General features: G+C 47.8%; 1 protein-coding gene, 1 long non-coding RNA gene and 1 pseudogene across 20 annotated transcripts in view; 2 read left to right on the top strand and 1 right to left on the bottom strand.

Moving 5' to 3' along the window:
* Positions 1-3,735, top strand: part of Ccr6 (chemokine (C-C motif) receptor 6) — a 22,479-nt gene extending 18,744 nt beyond the window's left edge. For 8 of the 16 annotated variants that reach the window (XM_006523286.4, XM_006523288.4, XM_017317219.2 and 5 more), the window contains 2 exons: positions 968-1,082; positions 1,179-3,735. In XM_006523286.4, the coding sequence (XP_006523349.1) occupies positions 1,181-2,284 (1,104 nt within the window). In that variant the 5' untranslated portion in view covers positions 968-1,082; positions 1,179-1,180 and the 3' untranslated portion in view covers positions 2,285-3,735. The remainder of the gene's footprint in view (positions 1-967; positions 1,083-1,178) is intronic. The other 8 variants (NM_001190333.1, NM_009835.4, NM_001190334.1 and 5 more) reach the window with 3 other exon arrangements.
* On the bottom strand, positions 2,253-17,733 carry Gm33799. Of its 3 annotated transcripts, none has more exons than XR_385197.1 (5): positions 17,647-17,733; positions 16,840-17,176; positions 13,769-13,929; positions 13,167-13,303; positions 2,253-2,499 (listed from the first exon to the last, which is right to left on the bottom strand). It is a non-coding gene; the product is annotated as a predicted gene, 33799 (long non-coding RNA). The 3 variants fall into 3 exon arrangements; XR_876389.1 differs by lacking the exon at positions 2,253-2,499 and adding an exon at positions 11,608-12,420 and having other exon boundaries at positions 16,881-17,176; XR_385198.2 differs by lacking the exon at positions 2,253-2,499 and adding an exon at positions 11,608-12,420.
* On the top strand, positions 5,788-7,448 carry Gm8465 (annotated as a pseudogene). Its single transcript, XR_385201.4, has 2 exons — positions 5,788-6,471; positions 6,684-7,448. The product of XR_385201.4 is annotated as a predicted gene 8465 (transcript).
* Positions 17,734-18,639: the final 906 nt, after the last annotated feature.

An 18,639-nucleotide genomic window follows, 5' to 3' on the forward strand; every position in this document is an offset into this window, starting at 1 on the left:
CCACCTCCTCTCCCTCCCTCCCTTCCTTCCTCCCTCCCTCCCTCTCTCCCTCCTCTCTTCCTTTCTTCCTTCTCTCCTTCCCTCTCTCCCTCCTTCTCTTTCTCTCTCTCCCTCCCTCCCTCCCTCCCTCCTGCTGTCTTCTTTCCTTCAGGATCTTAATTTATCTTTTGCTATTTATTTTGATTTTTCAAGACAGCCTCACTATATATCCCAACTGGTTTTGAACTCACTATCCTCCTGCCTCAGTCTCCTGAGTGCTAAGGTTACATGCATGCCTCACCACACTTTGCTTCTAGCTTTCAGTTTCTATATTGTCTTGCTAGGGCAGAATCATTATGGCTTCATGCTCGAGGCCTGTGTCTCTTCAGGATGTTCATCCTAGTAAGCTTATACCACACGCATGCAGATGCCTTCAGAGGCCAGAATAGGGCATTGCATCCCCTGGAACTGGAGTTATCACTATGAGTCCCCTGACATGGTACTGTGTGGTTTCTGGGAATCAAACCCAGGTCCTCCAGAAGAGCAGCGGGTTTTCTTAACCTCTGAGCCATCTCTCCAGTCTTTGAATCATGGGCTTTAATCCACATCTAGATAGCTAGCGCAGATAGATTTTTGTTCTGTGAGATTTTCTCATATACAATTAACTGGAATTTTGGGTGAAGACCTATGCAGATCATTTTTTTTCTTGATATGACTTTTCTTAGGCCAAAGATTACAAACTGGCAATTAACTGTCAATGCTAACCAGTTCATTTACGTGTTCCTTATGGCCATTTCCGAGTCACCGAAGCCAGACTGTCACTGAGAAAGAGCCCCCAGTGTTTGCTCTCAGGCTCAGAAGTGACCAGGAAAGCCCGTGACGTGGGTATTTTCACATTGAGCGCCATGCATTGCAGTGTGTTCTGATGGGGTAGAATGTTCCAGAACACAGCATGACTGGGGCACACTTTGCCTTTTCTTTCCCCCAGCTTCACCTCTGCTCTCCCGACATCTGCACTAGTGAGAGTGTGGTTGAACTGCCCACTTCCCTTTCTACACCAGATCTGGCTCTCCCATCCACATAGAGAACCACGCCTGCCTGGGGTGAGAATCTACTTTATCTTGGCAGGGACTCTGGCATGGCTAGGTGTGGTTGCTTGAAATCACACTGTCACGATTTCTATTTTCATTATCATTCAGGAATGAATTCCACAGAGTCCTACTTTGGAACGGATGATTATGACAACACAGAGTATTATTCTATTCCTCCAGACCATGGGCCATGCTCCCTAGAAGAGGTCAGAAACTTCACCAAGGTATTTGTGCCAATTGCCTACTCCTTAATATGTGTCTTTGGCCTCCTGGGCAACATTATGGTGGTGATGACCTTTGCCTTCTACAAGAAAGCCAGATCCATGACTGACGTCTACCTGTTGAACATGGCCATCACAGACATACTCTTTGTCCTCACCCTACCGTTCTGGGCAGTTACTCATGCCACCAACACTTGGGTTTTCAGCGATGCACTGTGTAAACTGATGAAAGGCACATATGCGGTCAACTTTAACTGTGGGATGCTGCTCCTGGCCTGTATCAGCATGGACCGGTACATTGCCATCGTCCAGGCAACCAAATCTTTCCGGGTACGCTCCAGAACACTGACGCACAGTAAGGTCATCTGTGTGGCAGTGTGGTTCATCTCCATCATCATCTCAAGCCCTACATTTATCTTCAACAAGAAATACGAGCTGCAGGATCGTGATGTCTGTGAGCCACGGTACAGGTCTGTCTCAGAGCCCATCACGTGGAAGCTGCTGGGTATGGGACTGGAGCTGTTCTTTGGGTTCTTCACCCCTTTGCTGTTTATGGTGTTCTGCTATCTGTTCATTATCAAGACCTTGGTGCAGGCCCAGAACTCCAAGAGGCACAGAGCAATCCGAGTCGTGATCGCTGTGGTTCTCGTGTTCCTGGCTTGTCAGATCCCTCACAACATGGTCCTCCTCGTGACTGCGGTCAACACGGGCAAAGTGGGCCGGAGCTGCAGCACCGAGAAAGTCCTCGCCTACACCAGGAACGTGGCCGAGGTCCTGGCTTTCCTGCATTGCTGCCTCAACCCCGTGTTGTATGCGTTTATTGGACAGAAATTCAGAAACTACTTCATGAAGATCATGAAGGATGTGTGGTGTATGAGAAGGAAGAATAAGATGCCTGGCTTCCTCTGTGCCCGGGTTTACTCGGAAAGCTACATCTCCAGGCAGACCAGTGAGACCGTCGAAAATGATAATGCATCGTCCTTTACCATGTAACACGAGAGCACAAAGCAACATTGCCCCAAAAGCCTTGGTGAAACTTGCTATTACATATGAAAAAAAAAAAAAAGCCATGTCCAAATATGTACAGTAACTATGGAAATTCAGCAAAGAGTTCCTGCAAGATCAGAACCAGCCGGGAGGTGGCACTATCAGCCAAATTCTTCCAGGTGTGGGTGACAAGAAACATTGTAGCTCCTCCCAGGTTGGTTCTACAAAATAAGATGGGAATGCCAGATTACTGGGTAGTGCTTATGAACATAAACATATTCAGAAACGTTCATGAAGGGGTCACAGACCTAGTGACCCCTAACACCCATAGCACAAAACAAGGATGTAGCTTGAGAAACCAACAAAAGCCCCCTGTAACTCATGTGAAGCAGATGACAAGTCAAAGATCCCATACCCAGCTCCCTTTTATCTTCTCAGCAAGCAGGAGGCTATGGAGGAGGAAGGCAAGAGCATCCATAAACTGGAACATCAACCTGGGTGGAGAGAGGCCGGAACCAAGTAGGAAGTCGGGTGCCTGGGTTTGCTACTGGCATGTGAGCTTGCTTCCACAAATGGAAGGAGTTCTTGGTGATTCCCTTTTCCCCTCTCCAGTGGGTGGAGCCAAAGGAAGCAAGCTGGGATACTGTTCCAGGCTGGGCTCTGGGTTTAGCAGACTCCAGCACAGTTTAACATTCATCCCTCGGATGGTAAACTTGGCTTGTCTGTAGCTGAAAGTGCTTTCCTTCCAGATCTGGAACGGAGGTGAAGATCCTGGTCACCGAGAGTTTCGTGTTAGCCTCTCAACAGTGGCCAGCATGCTGGCCTCTGAGACCAAGGGGACTTTTTTTTGTCCATTTAAATTGGACATTGAATCTAGGGTTTCACATAATGTTCGGCAATTGTGCTACCACTGTGCTATACTCCAAAGCCTTTCTGTATCTTTCATTTAGAGAGAGGGACCCACTAAGGTGTTCAGGCAGGCCTTGAACTTGGCAATCCCAGAGCCTCAACTCTACAAATAGTTAAGATTACAGGCCTGTGCCATTATGCCTGGCTCTCAGACTGGTCTTAAGGTAGCTCTATACAAAGCCATAGTTAGATATAAAAACAGGTTTCAGTGAGTCTCTTCTGCCTTGTTAGAAGCTCATAGTACTCTAGTTCTTAAAGGGCTGCTTAAGCAGATGGCAAATGTGTCTGGAGATGGGGAAACACAAATCTCATTACAAGAATTGCTGGTGTGAATGTCAAGAAACTGACATGTTCTATTCTGATACATGGTTTGGAAGCTAAATGGTTAGTGAGCTGTTGCAATGCCTTTGTTGCCATCTATAGTGAGTGTGTGCATTCGTGTGTGTGTGTGTGTGTGTGTGTGTGTGTGTGTGTGTGTGTGTTTGCTCAAGTTTTGAGGCCAGAGGATAGGATAGCTTCCAGTATATTCCTCAGGCTGTGGGTTTTTTTATTTGGGGGGGGGGGTTAGGTTTTTTTGTGGGGTGGGGGTGGGGTGGGAGTGGGGGTAGGGGTTGGGTTGTTTTTTGTTTTTTGTTTTTCTTCTTTCTTAAGACAAAGTCTCTCAGTGCTTCAGAGCTGAATGAGCAGCAAGACTGGCAGGCCGGAGGTGGGGGGGGGGGGGACCTTGGCTAGCACTGGGATTAAAAGCATGCACCACCACCAAGAGGATTTCTTTGTTTTTTTGTTTTTGTTTTTGTTGTTGTTACATAGATTCTAGCTGTTGAGCTGGTCTTTGCGCTGCAAGCTAAGTGCTTTGCTGCCTGAACCATCCCCCCAGCCCAGCATTTGAAACATAACTCTTTAGCTTATTCCAATCTTTTCCCACATTAAAATATAAACTTATGTACAAGCCTTAATAATTCTGAGTCTTTTTATTTGCCTCGCTTTAAGAACCATTAAGAAAAAGAGAAAGGAAGGAAGAAAGGAAGGAAAGAAGGAAGGAAGGAAGGAAGGAAGGAAGGAAGGAAAAAGGAAGGAAAGAAAGAAAGAAAGAAAGAAAGAAAGAAAGAAAGAAAGAAAGAAAGAAAGAAAGAAAGAAAGAAAGAGGGGAACAGACTGTGCACTTCGTTTTCATGGAGTCCTGGTTTAATTTATGTTGATGTAATAAAACTCCCAGAGTTTGGGAAGAAGAGGCCTGTCTCAGTTTGCGATTTTAGGTCCCACCCATTATTGTGGTGCTGAAGTCAGTGAAGGAGAATCAGCCTCAGCCAGGAGCAGAGGAAGGGGGATGCACACAGCCCTGCCGCTCACGGCTTTCTTAGTTTTTTTTTAATACAATTTGGCCAGTTCATAAAATGCTACCACCCACATTCAGAACAGGTCTTCACACCTAACTAACAAGACACCCCCACCTACACACACCCTCAGGTCACCCCCATCTAGATAACTCCTCATTAAAGCTCTGCCCCAGTGATCATAGGCTCTGTTGGGACTACAGTTCAAATTAACAGGCACACATGGTATCCCTAGAGCGATGTTAGTATTTTCTCAATGGAAAACGCTTTGTTCCAAGGCTAAAATGACTTTGAAATCATTTTGGTTTTAGGTATTAATTATTCTGTTTCTCGTTAGATAACTAGAAAAGAAAGTGGATCAATCTTAGGTGACAGATTCCACCATTCTGTAAATGAGCAGAGGTCCTTAAATCCTCCACTGGCCTCTCGAACATGGATCCCTCTGCCAGCTGCCCACTGCATGCAGCCCGGGATTTGTTTGTTTGTTTCAAGTCTAAGTGTTGCCGATGGCGGAGAAGGACAGACTGTCTTGCTGAGATTCTAGCATCCAGAGTGAGAGGGAGAGGGGGGCAGCCAGCAGGGAGGGGAGGGGAGCAGAGGGAGCTGCTGGCATTGGGGCAGAGGAGGAAGCAGAGCACAAACCATGCCTGGTCCTGCCCCTCCAACAGCTGACTCAGCACCTTTATCCTCTTATCCATCTGACCCCCTTTCATGGCCAGAAACCCATGATCTAAGAGGAAAGAGAGAGAGAGAGAGAGAGAGAGAGAGAGAGAGAGAGAGAGAAAGGAAGAAAGAACAGATGTGGAGGATACTGGCACATGCCCTTAGTCCCAGCAACTTGTAAGCAATGATAGAACAATGCCCAAGGCAATGCCCAAGTGTCTTAGTCAGGTTTTCTATTCCTGCACAAACATCATGACCAAGAAGCACTTGGGGAGGAAAGGGTTTATTCAGCTTACTCTTCCACATTGCTGTTCATCACCAAAGGAAGTCAGGACTGGAACTCAAACAGGTCAGGAAGCAGGAGCTGATGCAGAGGCCATGGAGGGATGTTCTTTACAGGCTTGCTCAGCCTGCTCTCTTATGGAACCAAGACTACCAGCCCAGAGATGGCACCACCCACAAGGGGACCTCCCCACTTGATCACTAATTGAGAAAATGCCTTACAGTTGGATCTCATGGAGGCATTTCCCCAACTGAAGCTCCTTTCTTTGTGATAACTCCAGCCTATGTCAAGTTGACACAAAACTAGCCAGTATAATTGACCCCTTGTCTACTTGACACACAAACACATCACTATTAAGCCTCAGCTGTTAGTTTCTTATTCATCCCCTTTTAAATAACTTTAAGGCAGATGGCGGAAATGGACCTGGTGGCTGAGTTGCCGCGTCCCCCGGGTGCTGCGCGCTGGGCCGAGGTTATGGCTCGCTTTGCGGCCAGGCTGGGCGAGCAGGGCCGGCGGGTGGTGCTGATCACATCTGGAGGCACCAAGGTCCCACTGGAAGCGTGCGCTTTCTGGACAACTTCAGTAACGGGCAACAGGGAGCCGCGTCGGCGGAGGTCTTCCTGGCTGCCGGCTATGGAGTCCTGTTCTTGTTCGGAGGGCACTCAGCCTTCCCCTATACCCATCGCTTCCCGCCCCAGGCCTGGCTGCCAGCCCTCCGGCCTTCTGGCCCAGCCCAGTCGGGCAAGCTGAGTCTGGAGGCCTAAGAGAATGCGCTCCCGGGCTTTGCTACAGCATTGCAGAGCTTCCAAGAGACTGGTACCTTCCTGGCTGTAGAGTTTACCACTTTGGCGGATTACCTGCATCTGCTGCAGGCTGCTGCCTTGGCTCTCGGTCCATTAGGCTCTTCTGCGATGTTTTACCTGGCCGCCGCAGTGTCAGATTTCTATATTCCTGTCTCCGAAATGCCTGAACACAAGATCCACTCATCTGGTGGCCCACTGCAGGTGATGGACTCTTCTCTTCCAGAGATCTGACCCCCTCTAACCAATCTTGGGTTACTTTCCTCTTGATCTGGATGGCTTTTCAGCCTTCTGCATGAGCTAGGTACTGGGAATACAGAGATGAACAAGACACTGCCCTCAAGGATCTCACAGTCTAGCGAGGGCCTGGACACCAGCCATAATCACAGATCAGAATGATAAATGCTGTAGTGGAGATAACAATGAAGATGATGCCAAAGATGCTTTCTCCTCTGGTCAAACACTGGGCTCCTAAAGCATTTGTAGTTTCCTTTAAGCTGGAGACAGACCCGGACATCATAATCAGTCGGGCTCGGAATGCTTTGGAAGTTTACCAGCATCAAGTGGTGGTGGCCAACATCCTGGAGTCAATAAAGTCCTTTGTGATTATTGTAACCAAAGACTCGGAGACAGAGTTACTGCTGTCCGAGGAGGAGGTGGCAAAAGGCTTGGTGATAGAAGAGAAGATAGTAGATGACCTTCAGTCTCGACACACAGCTTTTATACGTGACAAAAACTGAAGGAAATGCTCCTCTAGGATCAAACACCAGAGCTCTTACCACTGATAGGAACTAAGATTGATCCTCTGTTAAGGATCAACCCAGTGAAGAAATAGTAAACGCGGTGTGCAGGCAAGCGCCTGCTGGGACTTCAGTTCTGAGAGTGAAACACTGGACGCTCTCCTGGATCTGGAAAGTGAACAGGAGTTCACAAAGAGGACTGTGGGATTGCGTGGTCTGCAGAGCAGACGGGCCAGGAGCCGCTGCGTGTTGGCCTACTGTAAGGTCATGGTGCGTGAATGGTCATGCTCTGAAGAAGTATTTATCAAGTGCCTACCATGTGCCAGGGCCTTTGTGAGCTGTGAGGGTCTGAAAGATGAATGAGCACATCTCATTTGGGAACTGGATGTACAAAAATTTATGTGCAATAAAGTATGTGCCCACAAAGGGACACTTGGAAAATAAATAAATAACTTTAAAAGTCCCACAGTCTTTGCAAATTCTTAAAATTTCAATCTCTCTTAAAATCCAAAGTCTTTACAGTTAGAAGTCTCTTCACTGAGGGTTCCACTAAAATACTTCCTCCAAGAGGGAAAAGCATCAGGGCACAGTCACCATGAAAAGCAAAATCAAACTCCAACTGTCCAATGTCTGGGATACAACTCACTATCTTCTAGGCTCCTCCAAGGGCTCGGGTCACTTCTCCAGCCTTGCCCTTTGTAGCACACACGTTGTCTTTTAGGCTCCAGCTGCCTGTACTCCACTGCTGCTGCTGTTCTTGATGGTCATCTCATGGTACTGGCATCTCCAAAACACTGCTGACTTCCGCTCTAACTAGGCTTCACCAACAGCCTCTCATAGGCTCTCTTCATGGTGCTAAGCTTCAACTCCTTTGCATGACCCCTTCTGTCCTGGGCCATCAATTGCAACTGAGGCTGCACCTTCACCAATGGCCTTCCATGGCCTATCCAAGTGCCGAGCCTCAGCTGCTATGCATGACCCACCCCTTCATGCCTTCAAAACCAGTACCACCTGGGTGACTCTTACACATTACCAAGCCCTGCTGCTGCACGAGGTACAACTTTGGCTATCTCTGGAACACAGCTTCTTTGTGCTCTCAGAAGCACTTCCCAGAAGATGTCACCTCAATGATGCTGGCCTCTTCTTCATCACCTCTAATTTCTTAGCTCCAGCTAACCAGCATCAATAGTCCCACTAATGCAAAAGTTTCACTTTAGTAGTTCTGGTATCTTGTTAATCACAGCTGATTCTTCAGCCCCAGCTAACCAGAACCAGAGAATCTTCCCAATCAAAATAGCAATGGCCCTGAAAAGAGTCTTTAATTTTCCCTCTGAAATTTCACAAGCCAGACCTCCATCTTCTACACTGTTCTCAACATTATCTTCCAAGCTCCTACACAACATCTGACAGAGCTCTTAAATGAATGGATCTTCAAGCCCAAAGTTCCAAAGTCCTTCCAAGTCCTCCCCAAAACATGGTCAGATTGTCACAGGAATACCCAACTCCTGGTACCAATTTGTCTTAGTCAGGTTTTCTATTCCTGCACAAACATCATGACCAAGAAGCACTTGGGGAGGAAAGGGTTTATTCAGCTTACTCTTCCACATTGCTGTTCATCACCAAAGGAAGTCAGGACTGGAACTCAAACAGGTCAGGAAGCAGGAGCTGATGCAGAGGCCATGGAGGGATGTTCTTTACTGGCTTGCTTCCCCTGGCTTGCTCAACCTGCTCTCTTATAGAACCAAGACTACCAGCCCAGAGATGGCACCACCCACAAGGGGACCTTCCCCCTCCACCCCCCCACCCCCCAACCCCCCTCGTGATCACTAATTGAGAAAATGCCTTACAGCTGGATCTCATGAAGGCATTTCCCCTACTGAAGTTCCTTTCTTTGTGATAACTCCCAGCCTGTGTCAAGTTGACACACAAAACCAGCCAGTACACCCAAGGCAATGCCCAAGGCAATGCTCCCTCCTGAGGCTGAGGCAGTTGACCGGTGCTCCCACCTGAGGCCTTTCTCTCCGTGGATGTGCACTGTGCTTCTTGTCCCCTCTGTGGGCTTTTTGTTGTTGTTGTTGTTGTAAGATTTATTTATTTTATGTATGTGAGTCCACTGTCACAGTCTTCAGACACACCAGAAGAGGGCACCAGATTCCATTACAGATGGTTGTGAGCTATAATGTGGTTCAGGGAATTGAACTCCAGACCTCTCAGACCTATCTCTCAGCCCTTCTGTGGGCATTTTTGTAGCATGATAAACCCTGCTGGAAATGGCCTGTCTTCTAGACAGTCTCAAGGAGTCAATGTCTTCCACGCCCTTTGCTGCTTGCTGGGTTTCCCTCTCCCAGACAGCCTGGCTCAGGACAGGACTGGTTATAGGAACTAGAGTCTACTTTCAACAAGTTTTAATCGCTTGTGATAGTTTCCCAATATAACGTACATTACAGCAGCAAGCTTGACCCTGTGGCTCTGTCCTTGGTCATCCTAGGAACACACATGTTCATGTTTCCTGCAGAAACTCACAGGAGTTTAACTCACAGGCATATAAGGTTCCACCTCAGACAACACAGGTACACCATGCATATACCTGACTGTTTGCCTTCATAAAATCCTGGATGTTCTGATTTCTGGAATATAGAGGGATCCAAAAAGATCTATAATGGTACAGCTGTTAACTCCACCATGTCTCTCTCTCTCTCTCTCTCTCTCTCTCTCTCTCTCTCTCCCTCTGTCCTTATCTGTCCCTCCCTCCCTCCCTCCCTCCTTCCCTCCCTCCATCCTTCCCTCCCTCTCTCCCTCCCTTAGTAGGAGGAACCTGGAAGCTTCCAGGCTATAGGAACGGAAATTTGAACTCAATCTGGGTGCCAGAGCCCAAATGCAGACAGGACAGACTACCGTCCCTGACTGGTAGCTATACACGTTCTAAGTGGGACTTTGGTGTTTTCAGGAATATGAAGTGGCCTTCTTGGACTTCTTTGGTGGATCTCTTTCTGGAACTTGACTAAGCCTCACGAGTTCTGTGCGTTTGCAATTTTACAATCTGCCACTAGAGAGCGATAAGTGTTTGCCTGCTCAGACCTGCTGGTATTTCTAGCCTTCCAGAGCCTTTAAGAGCTCTCATATGCAGGGATCCATCCCATAAACAGCTTCCAAATGCTGACACCATTGCATACACTAGCAAGATTTCGCTGAAAGGACCCAGATATAGCTCTCTCTTGTGAGACTATGCCGGGGCCTAGCAAACACAGAAGTGGATGATCACAGTCAGCTGTTGGATGGGTCACACGGCCCCCAATGGAGGAGCTAGAGAAATTACCCAAGGAGCTAAAGGGAACTAACTGCAACCCTATAGGTGGAACAACAATATGAACTAACCAGTACCCGGGAGCTCTTGTCTTTAGCTGCATATGTATCAAAAGATGGCCTAGTCGACCATCACTGCAAAGAGCGGCCCATTGGACTTGCAAACTTTATATGCCCCAGTACAAGGGAACGCCAGGGCCAAAAAGGGGGAGTGGGTGGGTAGGGCATTGGGGGGGGGTGGGTATGGGGGACCTTTGGGATAGCATTGAAAATGTAAACGAGGAAAATACCTAATTAAAAAAAAATTAGTTCCACGTAGGGGAATGAGGCGGGAGTGGGTGAGTGGGTGGAGGAGCAACCTCATAGAGGGAAAGGGGAGGGGGAAAAGGGGAAATAGGATGGGAGGTTTGTGGAGAGGAAACTGGGAAGGGGGATATCATTTGAAATGTAAATGAATAAAATGATTAATAAAAAAAGTCAGTTTCACATGAAAAAAAAAAAGAATTGGCAGTCAGTGGAAGCATGAAGAATCAGTCAGTATACTGTGAGAAGTTCTTAGGTGCTTTTCTCTCCATGAAGTGAAGACCAGCTAAGACCAGAGAAGTTGCAAGGCATTGCAATGCAAGAGCATCCTTCAAGGACTAGAAAGATGGGTCAGTGGTTAAGAACATTGACTGTTCTTCCAGACAATCTGGGTTTAACTCCCAGGACCCACATGACAGCTTACAATTATCTATAATTCCAGTTCCAGGAGATATGATGCCCTCACACAGACATATATGCAGGCAAAACACCAATACATATGAAATAAAAATAAAGTATTTAAAAAAAAAAAAAGAGCTCTCTCAGAAGGGCACTGTGCCAGACAGAGCCCCTAGGGGACACTGCCGCCAGCTTTTGCTTCTGGTTCCTTCTGCAGCCTGGACAGGCGACTGCTAGCCCTGAGTTCTGAGCAGAACATGGGGTTTGTTCTCTGATGGTCCACACTGGCAAAAGCTGAAAATCACAAATGTCACGATAGACCTGCACAGGTTAAAAGCATTGAGATGATCAGTGTGTGGCTTCGTTGGAACCCAAGGTGTTAACGCTGGTTGTCCCTCCAGTGGGAGGGCTTAGAGGCCTCCTTACCTAGTGAGCTGCTATGTAAGGACTTCAGGGAAGTTTGGGAGGTGAGTTGTTTTTGTTTTGTTTTGTTTCTTGTTTTTTGTTGTTGAAACAGGGTCTCCACTGAGTAACTCGGGCTAGCTTGAACCTCTGCCTCAGGTTCCTGAGCCCTAAATTAGAGGCATTTGCCAAGCCCTGTAATAAATACATTTACTTTTAAAAACAAACAAAAGAGTATTTTTAAGTGTGTGTGTCACACGCTTGTGTCAAGGTCAACCAATTCTCCTTCAGCCTTGTTTTTGAGGCAGGATCTATCTTGTTTCTGCTGCAGTTCCGAGTATGTGATTCTGGCGGATTCTTCTGTCTCCACCTTCCACCTTGGTAGGCATGCCAGGATTTCTAATGGGTGCTGCCACATAGAGATTTTTATGCGGGTTCCAAGGATCACACCAGGTCATCAGGCTTGCTGGTGGGCATCTTGACTGCTGTGCCATCTCCTCTCCCTGGTATAACACTACCCCCACCAAGGTCTGATCATTAATTTGTTACTCTTTTTGTTTTTTGAGGCAGGGTTTCTGTGCACCACCACTGCCAGGTTGCGACTCAGGACCTCTGAACCACCCGCCTTATTTGTTACTCTTAAAGTTCTGACTTAGACTGGACTCAGAAGTAGAAGCTCTCTCGGCGAAGACAGCCTACATCTCTTGGCAATCTGTTCATGGCATTTTCTTTGGCTTCCCTCAGTATCTTGGCCAAAAGTTTAGCATACCCACAGCCACTTAATGCATTGTTTCTTCAGATCAATACGCTGGCATCTCTGTAACAGGACGTGTGGAGTAACAAGATGCCAACTCATGGGTGCTTTGGTCCTGGGTTTCTCCCCTTCTTGGTTTGAGAGCTTTCTGATAACATATCGACAGGTATTTTATCTCTTTTTAAAATTTATTTCCAGTCCATATGTGTTGGCATTTTGCCTACATCTGTGAGGATGTCGGATTCCCTGGAACTGAAGTTATAGGCAAGTATGAGCTGTCATGCGGATGATGGAAAGTGAACTCAGGTTCTCTGGAAGAGCAGCCAATGCTGTTAACTGGTAAGCCATCTCTCCAGCCCCCAGAACCATCTTCTTTGAAGAGATTGAAAAGATTTTGGATACTACTAGCCTTTTTGGACCTCAGTCGCCAAGACACAGGGGTGTCTGTCAGTACTGACATACCCTTCTCCCGTTTGTTTGTTTCCTTTTTAAACAAACAAACAAACAAACAAACAAACAACCCAATAAGTCAAGAACAGTTAGATTGGCATCCACAATCCTTCCTTGAACAGCTTTCCCTTCCTTTCCTGGGTACCCTTGGTCTATAACAAGAATGGCACCTTACTCAATAGCAGGGACACTCTGTTGTGGGTCAAGACCTCATTTGCCTTAAGGTGTCCACCTTACTGTAGCTCCCGCCTGTGTGTGCTGTCAGCAGCCTCGCCTGGGTTTCCTCAAACTTGTACCATAACCAACTCAGCACTCCACTGAAACGGCTCTGCCCAGCTGTCAGCAGCTCTCAGCCTGGAGGAGGTCCAGGCTCCTGGTCTACCTATGACCTTGGTCAGCCTTAGCGGGGACTAAGTGACTCTGTGCTTCATGTTTGGTGGCCCACATAGTGCCGTGTGCCACCTGTGGATGTTGACATCTAACTTACTTAAATGCAATTCCAATTTTATTCTCATGGCTACCCAGCCACATTCCAAATGCTATCTCACCTTAGGTGTGTGTCCACTGTTGTAGAAGGCGTGGGTGGTAACACTTCTGTTCCCAACCCCTGGGGGGGGGGAGGTGTCATGCTCTACCCAATCTTCTGGTTCAGGATTTACAGGTCAGGAACGGCTCCAGCAAGTTCCTGGAAGAGGAACAATGAAAGGGTACAAGTAGCTTGAAAGACTTTCAGAGAGCAGGAAATCGGACCTGGGGGCCATGTGGCAGTGAAGAACAAACGTCACTTGAGGCTCAGCCTATAGGACTCTGCACTCTGTGAACCACTCGGTTCCCAAAAACAGGGCCTCATTGGTCATGTCTGTTCCAGCACCGTGTGACAGTGCCCCAGCACCTTGAAAGAACCCTGGTCACTCTCCACCGTGAGCAGGTGTCATCCCCCTCTCCACTGGGAGCAGGTGTCATCCCCACTGCCCACTTCAGTCCGGGCTTCTCAGAACAGTTCATGGCATGGGGGAAATGGGTCCTCGGAAACAGTCCCATGTTGACCCCATCCTTCAAATGCGCATATCGGTAAAAGCCTGTTGGTCACACACCACTAACCCTGTCTTGTAGCTTCTGGAAACCCTCATTGTCCCATGCCTCCACTTACCCCATGGCACTAATGACAGCAGCAAGCTGCAGTTTCTCAACACAGCACAGCTCCTCCTCATAAACTGCAAGGTGCACACCATTCCTAGCAGGAGCCATGGGCTCAGCAGCCTCTCCAAATGGTTCTGGTGACTTCGATCTTCTAGTTTAGTCACCTGAAAACTGTGACCAAATGGGCAAGCTGGTGATGGTCAGCACTTGATAGATGCAGGGGGAGGGGGTGTAGGGGGTGTGAGCAGGGAGAAGGGAGAGTGCTCATGAGCAGATCCTAGAGAAAACTCTAGGTGACGACTGTTGAAGATGTGACCATGTCCCACCTCCTTTCAAATCATCTCCTACTGGAGACCTGACCTCCAGGGCTGTACTTGGAGATGGGGTCTTCACTGAGGCCATCCAGTCAAGATGAGGCCATTTGGGGGTGGCCCTTTGGCATTCCTTCTACACTTCACCCAGCAGTTACCTAGCAACAGTCAGGTAGGCCTGGCTTGCTATAAAAGGGACTGTTTGGCTTCTCTCTCTCTCTCTCTCTCTCTCTCTCTCTCTCTCTCTCTCTCTCTGTTTCTTTTTTAAAAAGATTTATTTTATGTATGTGAGCATATTGTAGTTGTACAGATGGTTGTGCACCTTCATGTGGTTGTTGGAAATTTTATTTAGGATATCTACTCGCTCCAGTCAACCCCAGTTGCTCCAGTCAGCCTGCTCGCTCTGGTCAACTCCACTCACTCAGTTCCTTCTTGCTCCAGCCCAAAGACTTATTTATTATTATGTCTGTCTTATTTATTATTAGCTCTGTTCAGACATGACAGAAGAGGGCATCAGATCTCATTACAGATGGTTGTGAGCCACCATGTGGTTGCTGGGATTTAAACTCAGGACCTTTGGAAGAGCAGTCAGTGCTCTTACCCGTTGAGCCATCTCACCAGCCCCTCTTTCTCTCTTTCTATCCTTCTCTGTCCCCTCTCTTTCTCTGCCTCTACTCCTGTCTCAACTCCCCTTCCCATGCCCCCAAATAAACTCTATTCTATACTACACCCATCTTCCTATGGCTGGTACCTCTGAGGGTGGAGTGAGGGTGGTGGTGCTCAGCATGGGCACACTGAGGCACCCCCTCCCAACACACCATACCACACTGTATGAAACATACCCTTGGCTTTATAAAACACATCAGCTATAACCAAACATAGCCAGTGTCTTTATTAAAAGGCAAGATTTGGGGGCCTGGGGAGCTGACATGGTAAGACCATGTTAACAATAATTATTATTACTATTAACAATAATATTTACAATAATAACAATATTGTTAATAATAATAAGGGTATGGCCAGGCGTGGTGGCGCACGCCTTTAATCCCAGCACTCGGGAGGCAGAGGCAGGCAGATTTCTGAGTTCGAGGCCAGCCTGGTCTACAAAGTGAGCTCCAGGACAGCCAGGACTATACAGAGAAACCCTGTCTCGAAAAACCAAAAAAAACAAAAAACAAAAAAACCAAAAAAACAAATAAGGGTATGGTTTGGTTCCCAGCACACAGGTACTGAGCTCCGAAAGGGAGCAGAGACAGGAGAATTCCTGTGGTTGGTTATTCCATTTAGTGGAGATTAGCAGACTGAGGTGTGGGGAGAGACCCTGCCTCCTGGAAGTGAGCAGGATGATACATGAGAACACTCCGTGCCCTTTTCTGGCTTCCATGCATGCTTATAGGCACCCATGCCTACACACACAAGTGCACATATACACATACAAATAAATAAATAAATATTTAGATTGTTCTTAAAAGAATTTTGGATGCAGAGACAGCTTATACAGAGGGCAATGCTGTGTAGAGTTTGGAAGACACAATTTGGAAGCCAAAGGAAGCTGCCTTTGAGGACCAACCCTGCTGTTCTTAATGGTTTGACTCTGGAATATCTTTCACAGCTTCCTGCCTTGCTCCCAATTGTCAATGCTGTTCCTAGAGGCCCGAAGCCTTTAGAAAGTGGGGCCTGTCTGACTAAAGCAGGTGACACAAGGCAGGACTTTGGTGACACCGATCCTGGGATCCATCCTATCTCACTCTTTCTGGGTCTGATGTGACATGAGCCACCTCACTCTATTCCCCTGTCTCAATGAACGAACCCCTCTACTTTGCCTTCCCTGCCATGACAGACTGAACCATGAGCTAAAGTAAGCCATCCCTCCTTGTTTCTCTTAGGTATCTCAAATGAGTTGATGAGAAAAGCAAATAATATTCCAGCTGTCATCTCGACTATAGACTTCCAGTTTCCCCGACTGTGAGAAATGTGCCATCCATTCATGGGAGTGTGTTGTGACAGCCCTAGAAATCTCTCATACAGCTACCATACATGGTCCCCATTTTCCAAGTAGGTCCCAGGGCCCACTGGTATTCCCAGCTGATCCAGTGTGTCTTGCCCTGTGTTTCTTTTCCCATCTGTCACTTGACCTGTTTGGGACTTGTGTTGGTTTTCTGACTGTGACAAAATAACAGAAATTATTATATTAAAAACAGGAAATGCCAGACGGTGATGGCATATGCCTTATGTCCCAGCAGAGACAGGCAGATCTCCATGAGTTCAAAGCCAACCTGGTCTACAGAGCATGTTCCAGGACAGCCAGGGCTACACCAAGAAACCTTCCCTCGAAAAACCAAACTAAAACAAACAAACAAAAAAACACCCCAAAGCTGAAAAGGTTTCGTTGTAGAGGATCTAGTCTGTGGCTGACTGATCCTATTGCTCTGAGCCTAGCACATGATAGCACATGACAGCAGGTTTATGTGGTATAGGAAGCTCATAGTTAGAATATGAGGAAAAGAAAGTCTGTGATTTCATAACCCTCTTCCAGGGTATGCATCCAATAACCTCCCATCTCCACCCCATTTCCTAAAGTCTCCATGGCCTCCCCCACAGCTCCAAGCTAAGGACTAAAGCTTTTACTCTGTCTCAGCCTTTGGGGAAATTCCGACCCCTAAAACAACAGAAACGTTCCTGGTGATTTCCTGTTTCCTGTGCATGGCTTTGCAGATGCCTTTGATAGCAATTTACTCCCAGGCAAGGCAGTTCAGGGAGAGCCCTCTACCTGTTTCCACTGTAGGAGCCCCGGAGCCCTTAGGCCAGCACCTTGGGATTCGCACTGTGCAGAGCTGGCTACAAATCAGGCTTCCTCGTCATAGAGTGCCCTCATCTCCCGAGGCCTCAGGGAATGTCCTGTGGGCAGGTTCCTCAGGGCACAGGCTGTTTCTCACATCAGGAAGCTGTGCTTGGGGACTTGGCCAGCTGGAAGACAAGATATCCACTCCCATGTCGTGAGGCACCTCTGCTGGGCACATCCAAATCCAAGCGTACTTGCTGTGTTGTGTGAACTCTCAGGCCAGGTCTAAAAGCACAATGGCTGTGCTTTCAGAGTCATCCAGCACCTGGGGGAAAAACAGAAGCTAGTTTTCAAAAGGAAAAATGGGAGAGGGTAGGGAGCCACGGGAGGAATCTACGTAATATACAATATAGATCTGTAGGAAAATGGCCTTTATGTAATAGCTTCAAGTACAATGGGTGTACACCATGAGTCTTATTTTACTTGCTGAAGGGAACATGGTGTTTTCTGAAGCCTTTGGGGTTGATTGTGGCCTCTGGGACCTAGACCCAAAGAGATACTTGTAGCACTACTGTCCTGTAGGTACCAGAGTACACGCCAGCTTGTTCTGTGCTTGTTTGCCCTGTATCAGGGCTGGAGCCCTTGTAGCACGTCCCTCCTGGTGGTGAGATGCCTGGCCCTGGGCTCCCATGGCTCTGCCAGCTCCTTAACACCCCCTCCCCCCAGCCTCTGAGCACAGTCCCTCGAGGTTTGAGCCTCATATTCTCAAAGAAGCTTGCCGATGTTCCTGTCTACCTCCCATGAATCTCTGTTAGGTCATTCTTCCTCTAGGAGTAACCACAGAGCCTGGGCTGGATGTAGCCCTCCCCCTTCAGCTTCTCCTGTTTCTGTTGAAGTGTGAGCATTGCAGAACCCTTATCTAGGTGTTGGTTGCAACACCACCTGGCACCGGTCTTTGGTGTCTGATGACACTTTGAGCAGATGGTGAATTGAAAGTGAATGGGGGAAGATGAAAAATCAGATAAAAACCTGCTGTACACGGGTCTAATCTGAAGTTAATGTGTTAGGAAAGACTCCCCTGCCTTCTGATCCTGAATCAATCCCCACAGAGGCCCTAGGAAACTAACATGGACAGATGGCATTAGCCATATAGACACATGACATCAGCCACGTAGACACATGACATCAGCCATTTGGAGGGAAAATGTGTGTGGTTGGGCTGGTATCTCAGGCTAAAGTGGCAGCCCTACTTTGTGGGGACGAAATCCCGACTCAGGTGCTTTGGGGAGGAGGGCTGTGACATGCATTCACATGGCTTTCTCAGGGCTAAGGGGACCAGGGGACACGGGAGGGATGTGGGCAGTGCTCCTTTCTCCACTGGTGGGATGTTGGAATGTGGCTACTGTCTGTCAGCTTCCCCCTGCACAACTGATGAGCACACATCAAATATTAGCTTGCAGATAAGCCAATCTGGTTGGCAGGGCTGCGGTCCACGTGGAAGTGGCTTTGAAGTTGAGTAAGCAAAGCTAACCCAGTCAGATTTCGACCTGTTTTCTGAGTGAGAACAAGCTAAGACTGCCACATTCCCATGTGTGTGGCTCACTGTGGATGGTGCTGCGCTCCTCCAGGTTCGGCATCCAGGCATGGGGTCAACTGGCCAGGTCAGCTGTCCTACATCACACTGACTGGGTCCAGCTGGCAAATGAAGGCTTCCTTGATTTTGTTCCCCTTAGAAAACCGTCCCACTGAGGCTGAGTCCTCAGAACGCAAGGTGGCCTATGGCTTCCT

This window comes from Mus musculus, chromosome 17, assembly GCF_000001635.26.
Source record: "Mus musculus strain C57BL/6J chromosome 17, GRCm38.p6 C57BL/6J".
In the NCBI taxonomy this organism is placed as follows: Eukaryota; Metazoa; Chordata; class Mammalia; order Rodentia; family Muridae; genus Mus; species Mus musculus.